Source organism: Barbus barbus (genome assembly GCF_936440315.1).
Source record: "Barbus barbus genome assembly, chromosome: 7".
Taxonomy (NCBI): domain Eukaryota; kingdom Metazoa; phylum Chordata; class Actinopteri; order Cypriniformes; family Cyprinidae; genus Barbus; species Barbus barbus.
In genome coordinates, this window is record NC_136735.1 from 23,143,872 (window position 1) to 23,159,350 (window position 15,479).

The 15,479-nt window shown below is 36.6% G+C and overlaps 1 protein-coding gene across 1 annotated transcript; it reads left to right on the forward strand.

Moving 5' to 3' along the window:
• Positions 1-13,132: 13,132 nt before the first annotated feature.
• cdkn2a/b (cyclin-dependent kinase inhibitor 2A/B (p15, inhibits CDK4)) lies at positions 13,133-15,161 on the forward strand (the record flags this gene model as incomplete). The annotated part of the gene is made up of 2 exons (XM_079422092.1): positions 13,133-13,258; positions 14,910-15,161. 2 exons carry the CDS (start codon positions 13,133-13,135, stop codon positions 15,159-15,161), a joined length of 378 nt encoding a protein of 125 aa, XP_079278218.1.
• Positions 15,162-15,479: the final 318 nt, after the last annotated feature.

The following is a 15,479-nucleotide window of genomic DNA, read 5'->3' on the forward strand; positions in this document are numbered from 1 at the left end:
CTCAAACTCCATCACTCTGAACATAGGAGCCCCACAGGGCTGTGTCCTGAGTCCCCTGCTCTACTCTCTCTACACGCATGACTGCGTGTCCTCTCACAGCTCCACATCTATTGTCAAATTCGCTGATGATACTGTGTTTCTGGGCCTCATCTCCAACAACGATGAGACCGCATACTTGGACGAGGTAGAGAGACTCACATCATGGTGCCAGGACAACTGTCTCTCTCTGAATGTGAGCAAAACTAAAGAGCTGATCATGGACTTCAGGAAGAGACAGCAGCAGCCCTACACTCCTCTTATGATCAGTGGGACCCCTGTGGAGAGGGTGAGCAGCTTCAAGTACCTCGGTGTAAACATCTCCGAGAACCTGACTTGGACTACACACATCCAAACACAGGTAAAGAAAGCCAGGCAAAGACTGTACCATCTGCGACAGCTGAGGAAATTCAGGGTCTCACCAGCAATCCTGAAAACTTTCTATTCAGGGACCATAGAAAGTGTATTGACTCAGTGCATCTCAGTGTGGTATGGAAACAGCTCCAATCAGGACTGCAAAGCACTACAGAGAGTTGTGCGCTTAGCTGAGCGCATCTCAGGGTCTGCTCTCTGCAGGACATCTACCTCAAACGCTGCAAAAATAGAGCTGTCAAAATAATCAAGGACTCAAATCACCCTGGTAACCGTCTATTCACTCTACTACCATCTGGTAAGCGCTTCCGTAGCCTGATGGCAAAAACTGAGAGACTTAGGAGGAGCTTCTTCCCCCAGGCCATCAGGCTCCTAAACTCTAACTCTGTGTCATAACATCACTTGACTCCATGTAAATATCACCATATCAATAAGCTATTCATAATTTTTCTCTACCTCATATTGCTGCTATTATATACCCTGTACAACTTTTTTGCACATTATTTTGCACATTCCTCTTAGTACTATTTAAGTCAACAACATACTGACCTGCACATTTATATTTATATTTTTTATCTATCTTTTTATTTTATTCTTTTATTTTATTTTTTTTATTTTTTTCTACTTTTCTTCTCTTAATATTTGTATACTTTATAATTGCACTGTCCTTGGAGCGGACCTGACCTACATTTCACTGCTGGTTATACTCTGTATAATTGTGTATGGGACAAATAAAACTCTTGAATCTTTTAATGAAATCTGAGAAATCCCCCCCCCCCCCCATTTCACAGATTATGCAACTACCACTTTCAGGTCTCAGAAAGGTAGTAAAGACTGGAGAAAGTGGCTGGAGTGGCTTTATTGCGTCAGAGATGTGTCACTTTGCTTGAAACTGATTGGTCAAATTTCGGCTTGAGATCTCTAAACCAGAACATAACCTGCGCCGGAGCAGGTTAGCTGTGGCGATGAACACTGCTAAAAGCCAAACCACTTTCATGGTACCTAAAACCCAGAGTTGGCGCAAACTAAACTGAAACTTACCTGGCAAGCCAGCTAAACCGGCTTCATGGTACAGGCCCCTGGAGTCACATCGATTACTTTAATGAGGTCTTTACTACCTTTCTGAGACCTGAAAGTGGTAGTTGCATAATCTGTGAAATGGGGGGGGGGGGGGGGGGGATTTCTCAGATTTCATTAAAAAGATCTACATTTATGTTTCAAAGATGAACAAAAGTCTTAAAAGTTTGGAACGACATGAAGGTGAGTGATGAAAATTTTTGGTTTAACTAGGACATTAGGTAAATCGGTTCCCTCAGGCACACCAGTAGCTTTCTGCCAGATCTCTGTTCTTCTGGTTCTTCTGCTCCTTCCACCATCCCAATCCTGGATTATTGAGCCACGACAGAAGTTTCCACTTTGAATGCTTTAGCCTGGTGGTTTTTTCACCAGCATCTAAAGTGAGAATGAAAACAATAACCCAAATGTAAATGTAAAAATAATTATAAAAAAAAAAAACAATGGTTTTCCAAAATGTAAAGTATATACTTGAGTTTTCCCTACTGTTAGGGCATTTCTACCTCAGGGCACAAAAGAGTGGGGATTTACAGGATAAGAACAGTTTTCTAGAATTTTCAGCACAGTTTTTTTCCACTTCCTATACAGGGTTCCAGACTGTTTTGTGACCGATTTTTCTGCCGGTGCGAGTAAATTTTGTAAGCAATTGCACTAGCACGACCACCACATTGCCCCACCTCATAAACGCTGATATTTCTGTTGCATATGAGAAACATCAAACAGCAAGCGAAACAAAAGCTAGTGAAACCGCGCTACTCGTTTGAGCTGTGCAGCGTGGACTGTTTATCAGTTCAGATCAGTGCAGCGCAAACAAACTTCTCCGAGCTCAGAACAGGTTTACTCAGGAACCAGTGTTGATTTCGTGTTACTGTACAGTGCTCAGAGATCCAGTGAGAAGCACTTGAATTCGCTACAGAATGAATAAAGTTTCTGTGAGCTCTAATGAGAAGCATTCAAATTCTGCACAAAAATCTGTTATAAACAGGTCAAAAAGTGCTGACATATAACCAGAAGTAACGCTAACTATAACCATGGTGTTGTGGCAGAAATAGTTGAATTCCATTACATTATGCATTTCAGGGTTTGTACAAACTTTTGAGAGAGAAATTCAAGCACATTTAAGTATTTCACACAACTATTTACAGCACTTTAAAACTCTAAAAAGCATACGATTGAAATGTTTTTTTTAAAGGGATGACCAAAATATACTTAAAATTAAAATATGTAAAATTAAAAAAAGGGGGCATCAATTTACCAATATAAACAGTAGATGGCAGCAGAGGAACACTTATAGGCTTATTAGTCATTCATTTCTACTTTTTACTTTACATTTTGAAATTATAAAATCTCTATTATAAAATTTTAAATAATCAAGAAAACTAATTTTGTAAACGTTTGCTCTTTTTTGTGCATTAAGTAAGAAAAGTCACAAAGTGCCTTGAAAAACAAACTTCTCTGACTGAATCACAAAACAAGAGAGCTCCTTTTATAATCACTGAAGTTGTTGGTCAGTTCCATATAATACTACAGAAGAATAATGGTACATTTAATATGAGTAGAATATGTAAATTTTCTATATAAAACTTACATTTTGCACATGTTACTGTTGTTAATAAAAGTATTTAAAAGTATAAAAAATGTTGTGCTTCCTAACTCAAGCTCAGTGCTTTACTGTCACATGTGTATTACCAAGAAATAAATGTGTAATATTACTAGTAACTACACTTATTAATGCAAAACTATAATAATTTTATGATTTAATTATCTTTATTTTTAATACCCCCCACACACCACCCCAAGCGCTACCAAATCTGCTTCTGGTGCCGCTGCTCTCAAAAGTTAGTCTGGAGCACTGCTATATATGCATTGCAAATGTGGTACAATTAAAATTACTATGCAAGTACAAAAAAAAAAAGTCAGATGCTGAAATGTTAAAAGGATAAGAACTGTAACAAAACGGTGACTCTAAAATGGTTATAAAAACAAAACCAAATATAAATACTGAGAATGTGTTTGACATTCAAAAAAAATAACTTACACAGTAAAAGATGCAGTGACCTGTGGCTGAATGGCCTTTGGTTTTATGTAGCTGTGATTGACACACAAACAAAAGGGGAAAAAAGATAATAGCGTCGCTGAATATGAGTCAAATATTGCATATATCTCTACAAATTAAAGTGTACTCGTTCTTAATGAGTGATTATTAACTAATCAGTATGTCAGGGGTTCTCAACTCTGGCCCTCAAGGTCCACTGTCATACAGAAGTTGCGTCTCAATCAGCTTCATAGTTCGTTAGGTTGTGAATGAATATACTGTGTACACAAATTCAGGGACTGGTAAGGACAGTGGCTCACTACACACTGGTGACTATTTCCGTCCTCATTGTACAACATCACTACTGACATTTAAGCACAACAGTAAAACTGATATTTTTTTAATGCTATTTTCAGCACATTATGATAAATAATTTGTTACATGTATGCGCAAGATTTCAGTCATAAATATTTGCTAGATTAGACATTACCTGTCTAGTGATGTATGTTTATGCTGAAATATATTGATCAAGTGTTGTTTTGTAGCGAATTATCTCTTAAGTTTTGAGCTTCAGAACTTCCTATAAGGGAACATAGTGAGCATTGATGCTTCCTGGTTTTCACAGCTTTATTAGGGAGCAAACTAAATTTTGTGATTGAGACAGCCCTTAACCACTGACTACTGAGCAAGGGACCTGAGTGATTCACACTCAGAGTTTAGGTCCACACCTGATCACGCTCACCTTTATTTGTGACTTTATAGTTAGTAAAACTGAAGAACTTGATTAGTTTGTTCATGTGCAGTGCACTAGTTTGGAGCAAAACTCTGCATGTAAGTGGACCTTGAGAGACAATGTTGAGATCTCCTGCAATATATTCTGAACATGACAATTCAGAGAGGCAGGATGACTTCTAGTTTGATGACTTACAACACTGGTGTCCATCCCTGGGCATGGAGGACCAACGTTCTGCAGAGTTTCTGGTGATACTTGATCAATTGCTCAGGTCTGCTTAATTGGGGTTGGAGCTAAACCAAACTAAAAAAAGAGAAAGAAGACAAGATAAAGTAAAAAATTATGATTCATAAATATGCACAACATCTGAAAATGCACAAAGATGAGAAGAAAGCAGTGTGTTTAATGAGAACTTTCAACCCACTGAAAAATAAGAAGCAATAGTAAGTAACGGATGCATTTTTATTTATTCCTGTTATTCTTATTATTATTCTTCAAATAAGTTATTACCATTTGGTTTATTGATGTTTTTCAGTCTCTGAAATAGAAACGTTCTATCAATTATGGATGGCATCATACATACATCATATGTAACTATATTTAATAGGAGTTCTAACACCATGTCTACACCGGACGGCGCAACAAAATACAATAGAACCTATTATTATACACTCACCTAAAGGATTATTAGGAACATCATACTAATACTGTGTTTGACCCCCTTTCGCCTTCAGAACTGCCTTAATTCTACGTGGCATTGATTCAACAAGGTGCTGAAAGCATTCTTTAGAAATGTTGGCCCATATTGATAGGATAGCATCTTGCAGTTGATGGAGATTTGTGGGATTCACATCCAGGGCACGAAGCTCCCGTTCCACCACATCCCAAAGATGCTCTATTGGGTTGAGATCTGGTGACTGTGGGGGCCATTTTAGTACAGTGAACTCATTGTCATGTTCAAGAAACCAATTTGAAATGATTCGAGCTTTGTGACATGGTGCATTATCCTGCTGGAAGTAGCCATCAGAGGATGGGTACATGGTGGTCATAAAGGGATGGACATGGTCAGAAACAATGCTCAGGTAGGCCGTGGCATTTAAACGATGCCCAATTGGCACTAAGGGGCCTAAAGTGTGCCAAGAAAACATCCCCCACACCATTACACCACCACCACCAGCCTGCACAGTGGTAACAAGGCATGATGGATCCATGTTCTCATTCTGTTTACGCCAAATTCTGACTCTACCATCTGAATGTCTCAACAGAAATCGAGACTCATCAGACCAGGCAACATTTTTCCAGTCTTCAACTGTCCAATTTTGGTGAGCTCGTGCAAATTGTAGCCTCTTTTTCCTATTTGTAGTGGAGATGAGTGGTACCCGGTGGGGTCTTCTGCTGTTGTAGCCCATCCGCCTCAAGGTTGTGCATGTTGTGGCTTCACAAATGCTTTGCTGCATACCTCGGTTGTAACGAGTGGTTATTTCAGTCAAAGTTGCTCTTCTATCAGCTTGAATCAGTCGGCCCATTCTCCTCTGAGCTCTAGCATCAACAAGGCATTTTCGCCCACAGGACTGCCACATACTGGATGTTTTTCCCTTTTCACACCATTCTTTGTAAACCCTAGAAATGGTTGTGCGTGAAAATCCCAGTAACTGAGCAGATTGTGAAATACTCAGACCGGCCCGTCTGGCACCAACAACCATGCCACGCTCAAAATTGCTTAAATCTGTCACGAATCTGGTCCATGATCTCCTGGTTTACCACCACCAGAGGTCACCCGTTCACCACATTGACTCTCACACTACACAGCACACTGGACTCCATTTCCCACTATGCATTGCACAGATCACAGCTGTCACCATTCACTCATCACACACACCTGATGCTCATTTCACAATCACACACACTATTTAAGCCATGGACTTCCTCAGCATCAGGGCCGAGTATTGTTAGCGTTTATCACTAACCCAGCGATAGCAACTTTACAGAGCCATTGTTTTAGTCTTGCCTTGTTTTCCTGCCGTGTCTGACCCTGCCCGTGTTTATTGGATTTACCCCTTGCCTTGCCGTTTGGACTGTGTTTGCTCCCCGTTTGGATTATTGCTGTCGACTCTGGATTATCTCTCTGCCTTGCCCCTTTGGATACTGTTCGCCGATCATCGACCCACGCTTGCGCCCCGGATTGCTCTGTCTTGCCCTTGCCATACCTGTTTGCCCCTGTCTGACCCTGCCTGTTTTCTGACCATGTTTAGTAATAAAGCTTTGCATATGGATCCGCACGTCTCACGTCTCGTCAGCCCCGTAACAAAATCACCTTTCTTTCCCATTCTGACATTCAGTTTGGAGTTCAGGAGATTGTCTTGACCAGGACCACACCCCTAAATGCATTGAAGCAACTGCCATGTGATTGGTTGATTAGATAATTGCATTAATGAGAAATTGAACAGGTGTTCCTAATAATCCTTTAGGTGAGTGTATGTCTACACTGGATGCGGCGCGGCGTGACACAACAAATCCCTGACCGTAAACTGATGCCTCGTTCTATTTATGACGTACTGACACAAAGTTTTCAATGGTCCATTGGCCGCGTCCAGTGTAGACATGGTGTGAGAGTGTCTAGCTTGGGTATAGAGAATGGGAATCTACGTCATTGTGCATTGCTTTCTGGGTATACAATACAAATCACCAGAGGAACAAATTACTATTTACGTTAAGAGCTTCTTGCATTTTATTAGAATAAATGAATGAGTATTCAAAACCCCTGTGTTATTAAAGTTTGTGGTCAGTTATTTATGTTTTTGAAATAAGTCTCTTTGTGTTCACCAGGAAAACTGCATTTATCATAAATAAAAACAGCAATATTGTGAAATATTATTATTTAAAACAACTTTTTTTCTATGTGAATATATTGTAAAATGTAATTTATTCTTGTTTTCGCAAAGCATGATTTCTGAAGGATCATGTGACACTGAAGACGGGCATAATGATGCTGAAAATTCAGCTTTGATCACTTTTTAAAATATACTGAAATAGAAAATAGTTATAAAAAAATTGTAATTTCACAATATTACTGTTTTACTGTATTTTAATCAAATAAATGCAGCAGTGGTGAGCATAAAAGACTTATTTCAAATACATGACAAATCTGACCCTTAAACTGTAGGTAGTGTATGTTTGAGGTATTACTTACAAGTCATATGGCTCATAATGTCTAGAGATGTTCTTCAACAGGAGTTACGCTCCAACTCTAGAGCACAGCCATCAGCGTGGAAGAATCTAGGAACATAAACAATCTGTCACAGAGCCAACAATATTTATTATACAATGCCAGGTTTATTTAAACTATAGCAGAGGTGAAATGCAGAAAAGAAAAATAATAATTTACAAAATATACAGTTTAATAACAGAATGTACATTTTTTAGGTTTAATTATTTAGTAATGCTCTTACAGAGTTACTTATGTTTGGACATCAAAGACCTTTTAAAATAACTAACAAGCAAACACACACACAATTTGGCAAAAGAAAATTACAGATGCATGGTGATATAGGCAAAATATGTTGTGAAAGATGCATATAAAGTTATTTAAGCTTTCTCAGATCACCTGTGTTTTCTATTTCTCTGTCAGCATCTCCCTTCAGAAATGTTAAAATCAGGAACTTCTATGTCGTAGAGGGTTTCTTTCTGATACTTTTGAAATCACAGAACAAGTATCAATATGTGTTTACCATGAAAAATTAAAACTTGTTTTAAGTTTCAGCCCATTTTCACGCTCTGTGTAAGTGATGTATCCGATTAACTGTACAGTGCATACTTTTAGGTTGAATTACTTACTTCCATTCATCCATTGACAAATTGCCAGCAAAACCTTTATATAAAAACGCTTATCTACGCATAAGATGGCATTAAAAGCCCAAACTTTCAGAAACAAGAGCTCAAGTCTATAGTTACCTCTTATAGTTAGCTTATGTTTGTATTCATTTTGTTATATTGGTTTATTTGTATTAATACATTTATTTTTGTTTTTATAGCTTTTTTGTGGTCACCCTTGCTTGAAGGGAGAGCTACAAAGAGAATGACTAAACACAGAACAAACAAACAAAAACAACAAAAGAATGGAAGCGTTCCACACCACAGCAGCCATCCGCTGCGCCATCTCAGGTGTCTCTGTGTTAAACTTAAACATAACATAAAACTGTGAAACATGAAACGTAAAACATAAACCTGTGTTAAACTCAAAGATCAACTTAGATAAATTATGTCCAAAACAAATATCTATTTAAATGCTTTTTATGATCAGAGCTATTTTTTTTTTATTGTGGTGGCAAAACATATTGCAATGCAATACAACGATGACTGATAGATTTACAAAAACGCAAAAAACCTCAAAAGCCTGATGTTTGATACTAACACTTTAACTTGATTTTTGTAAAAAACAATGTATAGATACACTATATCCTACACTACACTACAATTATAATAAACCTACACTGTAATAAGTGGTAACCTGCTGTTGTTGCTTTTGCATTTTACATAATTTAACACAATAATTTGTTTTATTGGTATAAAGGAATGTATTTAGGTTCATTCATTTTTGCTAAATAACATTTAAAATAAAATAAAATAAAATAAAATAAATAGTTAATGTAAATGTTACTGTAATTAGTTTTCAAAGCAAGAAGACGTGCATCTCAACCTGAAGGGAAATGTTTTTAGAATTATACTAAAAGGCCTTTAACTTGCTAAAAAAGTAGAAACTATCGATCAGAGGACAGAGGATACAGTATGTAGACTGTGTACAACAGGGTTTTGATTTGATTTTCTGTTCAGAAAAGTTTTGATTGTTTTTATTTAGAGGCCTTAGAAATTTGTACAGTATATCAAATACGATAGGCTTTATAGGGTTAAAAGGAGGGCTGTGTCTGAACACTCAGTTCACAGACCATTAAGCAGTGTGCATGTGACCGAATCACTTTCTGTCTTTCTCTAATTCAGTAATTCTCACTGCAGATCACTAGAGTAGCCAGAAATGTTTAAGTGGGTGGGCCTACAAAAAACTGGGTAGGCCAAGTGTGTAGCATATGAAAACTGCATGACAAATTGCTTAAAAAAAAAAAAAGATACAGCACCAAGGTTCATTACACAGTACTTCTAAATCAAGCATTAACATTAGTCATTTATGTTAATGTTCATTTCGAAACCTACTAATAGGCCTAATACTAATTTAATAACTAAGTTATAGCCTATCTGTTAACATTTGCCTGAGCTGGTTAACAAAGATGAATAAACACGGTAACAAATGTATTGCTAATTTTAGTTAATGCACTAACTAACGATAAAAAAAAGGAAGTTTATTGTAAAGCATTACTTCGCTGATGATTTCATAATCAAGCATCTCTGTCAGTTCACGCACATCGAGGACCGCAGAAATGCGCCGCATTATGCAGTTTGTTGTGGCGACCAGGAGCACAACTTTATGTGTTTCTTTCCACAAAGGATGCATCAGTTTAGCGGATCAAACACTGTACCTATGCTAATATGATGCTTTAAACAAGCTTTGTTCAGAAGTTTCCGATCGATAAATCCAGCACCCGCAGGTGGACTGTCCGGATTAAAGAATTTAGCTTTTTAAAGAATTTATCTGATTTATGTTTGCTTCACTAGGCTATTTTCAAATTTAACTTAACAAATGCGCGCATTTTACTATTACATCCTTAAGTGGTAAACATAACATTATGGGTGGGACTAACAGGAGCAGACGAATCATCATTTTGACAAGCATGAAGAGGGAAAATTAAGAAAGGACCTGTAATTGACCATGAAAACAAGCTTTTAATATTTTTAATAAATAAAGTTACAGTGAACTAAGACATGTATTATTATCGTTTAATAAATTACATCCATTTGGAAAATTACCAACTTCTTATTGGGTGGGCCACAGATGAAAGTGGGTGGGCCCGGGCTACACTACTGCTGCAGATGGCCTAGTGCTGCTTCACAACTGCTCACAGAGACCCCATTGTTCCCAAGCAAAATCATGTTTATTTGTTGGTCAGATCGAGTTCAGAACGAGGCTGTAAATGGTGGCAGATTTAAAAAAATGATCGGTGTGGAAAGACTGGCCTGTGCCAGATCACCCACCAAGAAAATCAATGTCATCAAAATGGAGACTGACCGAAGGCATCATGTATGTGCACTTCCTCAAGTCCTTCACTAGCAACTCTCCCCAACTGTGACATGAACAGAAGCAGTAAGCAGTGAAAAAAAAATCAATTACACACTTTCAAGAAAGAATCTGGCACTATAATATAATGAACTGTAAAATCTTAAATGTTGCTTGCAAAAACTGCTTAGTCAAAATACTGTTTTTTTTTATATACTGTATATATATGTGTGTGTGTGTGTGTGTGTGTGTGTGTGTGTGTGTGTGTGTGTGAGCGTACACACACACACACACACACACACAGCAGTTTAAAAGAGAGTGATATTTCTTTCTTTCATTTTGGTGTATGAGAACTTTGAGAACAAAATTCATTCAGACAGCTCAGACTTATTTACCACCAAATGCAAGAAATACCATTACATTGACATGACAGAGAAACTTTTCAAACTTTTAGGCAGTGACGTGTACATCTTTGAACCAGGAAGGAGACCTTAAGTGGGAAAATCACAATGAAATAAATGCTGGATGTCTTACAAACTTAAACTGGGAGTTACCTGAAATGTCAGAAACATACTCATGAACAAAACAATCTTCTTCTGGTTGGTTCTATTAAAAAAAAAAAGCTCACACCATGCTTGCCCCAATATAATACAAAACGGTGCTACTGAGTAAGACAGCCACCCACCTAACTTTTTTCTCTTGACCGTGCACAAAATCTCATCTCAACAGATTTGATGAATGGCTTTGCTCTTAATTTTGTCATTTCATCTGAATATCAATATTTGTTTTAGTTAATCAAAACAGTTTTGAGGACAATTTATCTAATTTGTTGTCTCTAAGAAATTGGGATCTGTGGCATTGTATGATGTTGAAAATCTAAGTTTTTGGTGTCTATTTGTCAGTGAGAGATTTTTGGATACATTTAATGTTTTTAGATTTGTGGCCCAGAAGGTCCTGAGTGGCATGTTGTTACTAGTGTTATTTTTATTATTATTTCATTTTATATTATTTAGTTTAATTTTATTTAACTGTAAAACTAAATGCTTTAATAATTCTTTTAATCCATGGGTGTTGCTGTTCACTAATTCCATAGGTTTCATACATTACACAAATCAAAACATAGGCTTACTGGGTGAAATCATTCAAATTGAATTCACATTGTCACTTAAAGTGAAGTTAAACATGTTAAACAATTCATGCACAAGTCGAATAAATAACAGAATAAATTTACTAAAGTTACTAAATTGTCAGTAGGTTACACAAAAGTAATAAGTGATATTAAAAGTCACTTATACATTCTGTAAAGTTTTAGTGCACCCCTTTATTTTTACATTTTGTGCTATGACAATTAAATTAACATATTTCTCTCAGTAACACATTGGCTAATGGATCATCATCCTGTGCATGATAAACTTATAAAGAACTTACAATTAAAAAGTAAATGCACATTGTTCTTAAGGCATCTTCCCTATGATTTTAAACATCTGCAGTTATGTAAAGCTTCTATTTTAGGTAGGAACTTCCTGATCAGATTGGATAGCGTCCCCTCTATCTAATGGTCTAGTAAGTGATCATGTAGGCCTATTTCAGTTTGTAATAAATTTTGTACTGGTTTTACTACTCTCACTGACATAAAAGAACATACAACCAAAGGAAGCACAACACTGTAAATAAAAAAAAATAAAAAAACTTTAGAACTACTTGCTGCAGTCTTGACGTTTTAAGGCCTTGTTTTTATAGTGTACAATGCGGGTTGTGTACAATGCGGGTGGGGGGGTGGGGGGTGTAGCAGTAAAACTAAAAGCAGGACAAAATAATGGTCAGAATAGATGCAGTACATCCCTGGAATTCCCCGTCCTTTATACCGTTCAGATGTAATAGATTGTGATAAATAAATAACTTGAGATAAAAAGTTGACCCTGTATGTAAATGTAACCTAATTGTATGTTTTATTATGAGTGATGTTGCTCAAAGTAGGCGTCCTATACTGGACGGACGTAATAATGACTAAAAGAAGAAATGCTATATTGAAATAGCAGTGTAATCAATACTCTGTTTATAGAACAACTAATTTTTAAATTCAGTTATGTGGGATGCTGAGCGAGTCATCATTATTAGCTATAGCATTGCGTTTCTATTTATATATATATATATATAAAAAAGGTACATACTCTGAAAAATAATGATTTTTTTTCTGGGTAGGATAACCATTCTTCACAAAGAGCCTATCCAAAATGGCACCAACTGCATCTGTCTGATTTGCTCAATCTGTAGCCTACAGTAATTCCGATCGTGGACACCGACAAAGAAAACTCGCTCTCGCGACTGAGATTTTAATATCTTTATTGACAATTTTTAAAACACTGACAGACTCTCTCATTACTGCCTTACTGTGTCATTGTAGCTCCAAGTCTTCCTGGATCAGCTGTTTGAGTGCGCATGCGCAGTTCATACGCTACTGCAGCACGGCTTGTCATGACGTTCATAACAGAGGCAAGTCCGAACAAATATCTCCCTACGTATAATAATTATAAGACTCAGCAGCCTCATAAAGAAGTCGATTTAACGTATTCGCCCAGCTCAGAGGATCCTTTTTCGTCTGGAGACAGAGAAATTTTAAATGCAGTGTGAACTCTGGTTATTTTCGGAGTAACCAGTAGATGATTTCTTATTTCTTGTACCTGTCAAAGAGAAATCCTTCAGTGGACTGATGATGAAAATGATGCATGCCGAGGATGAACTGACCAAAGCAGCCGCGACTGGAAACACTTACCATGTTCAGTTTTTACTATCTAACGGAGTGAATGTGAACGGCGTTAACAAATTCGGAAGAACACCTATACAGGTAGGTTTAAGACACGTCTTGACAATATATAAAAAAGTAAAAATGCAAACATAAGCCGGACTGGAGATGTACAAATATTAAATATATAAATACAAAGGCACTTAAAGGAAACATTGCACGAAAGTTCAAGTTATTTTATAATATGGTAATAGGCCTATAACTTAATAACATATAGCCTACCTTTAGAATTTTGTTCAATTCTTTCTTACACTGGGCTTAATATGATTTAATTTCTATTTATATATTTTTTTATTTATTTACTTTGATTTCATATTTACGTTGTCTTTACAGAGTAGTGAGACTAATTGGAAACATTTTCGGCATATTTAGACTATAATGCAATTCTAATAACTATGAAAAAAATCAGTTTAATAGCCTATTATTAATTCCCATAATGTATTAGAACATTATTAATGTTTCAGTAAAGTATTTATCCTATAGGTGTAGTTATCTGGAGGTATTTAAGGCTAAAACATTTATCTTGTTTTACAAAAAAAAAAAAAAACCGTATATCTTTGTTTTATTGGTCTTAAATGTAATGTATAATTATAGTTGTGACGTTTTAACCAAAGGACAGCACATTCTCACACACACAAATAAAGATCTACAATCATGTAGCTACTTCAAAATAAGAAATTAATTCTGTTAATTGTAGGCTACTTTAAAAGTAGGTCCTATGTGAGTTTCATGGACTGTGGAGTATTTCATCGTCGCATTTTAGTAGCTAGGCTATTTCATAAAACTCTATTAGTTTATCCTATTCCTAAACTGCGTAAATGAATGTCAAAAGAGTTCTGTATTATCAGAACGGTAGTAAGTAATAGAAAACAACCGTTTAATATTTTGGCATGTATTTATTGTAGGCTATTATTATTAAAAATTAGGCTATTCCACATCAACGTTCACCACCCTGTCTCAGTGAGGTAGCAAATATTATAAACCAGATTAGCCTAAAACTCAAACTTTTTGTCCTGCTGTCACTTCAAGAGGGTGGTGGTCATGTAATATCTAGTCTGTTGTCACCATCTAATGATGGTGTTACAACTGTTGCGATGCTCCCCATTCTGTGCAGGATTTATAAAATGGAGAGGTAAAATAAAGTGCCTGCGAAGACGATGTAACAGTTTAGCAAGCTTAAAAGGAGCCTAGGCTACACAGAAGCCCTATTCTGACGGGACTAGTTTTACAGGCGGACGTCAGAGAAATTTCTGTTTCACAGACGTACTTTGAGACTTTAATCCCGTCCGAATCTGCCATAAGTGAAACATTTTAATCTTAACGAAATAGGCCTATGTTTATAATTAGGCCTATCACAAAGTGGACATACTTACATACTTGTCTAAAAACAATATTAAGCAATAGGCCTAATAAAAACAAATATTACAACATGAGCAGTTAAATTATTAATGTTGTTGAACAGTTAGCCTATTAGCTGTTGTCCTAATAGCCTGCTTTGTTCTTACCGATCGAAAGAAAATCTTTCTCAGTGACTCCAAATAATGACATTTAAAGTAGGAATTGCAGTCAGCATGTTTTTATTTTGATTTATCTTGCCTATTTATTTTTTAAATAGAAATGAACAATTCTTTGTACCAAAAACATTGTTGACAACATTGCACGTGTTTTTTGTTGTTGTTGTTTACCCCTGCAGGTGATGATGATGGGTAACACACCGTTGGCTCACCTGCTGCTGGAATATGGAGCAGATCCTAATGTGCCTGATCCCGGGACAGGAAGCACTCCTTTGCACGATGCTGCCAGAACCGGATTCATAGACACCGTGCGGCTTTTAATTCGCTTTAACGCTGATCCCAATGCAACAGATCACAGCAATTTACGACCTGTGGATGTGGCACGGCAGGCTGGCCATATGGACGTGGTTGAATTTCTCAGTCGTTTTTAAACGCTAAAGTTTTTTCTTTTTTTGTAGTCTAACTACACATCAAATAATAGGCTATGACAGGTTTAACAAGTAAAATAATGAGCGCTGGAGTTATGCACTTTAATTGTTTAGGATATGTTTGTAGGCTAATAACAATTTACAATACTGTTTGTCGATTTTTATGCTGTTTGGAGTAGCTATTAAACATTTGAAGTATTTTTATTCCTATGAGAATTCATGGTTCACAGTTGTTAATTTTTAACAGGCCTTCATGCGATCACTATCAAAAACTAGGCAGAGAAAGAGAAAAGAAAAAAAAACTTTCCGTCTGAAACATTA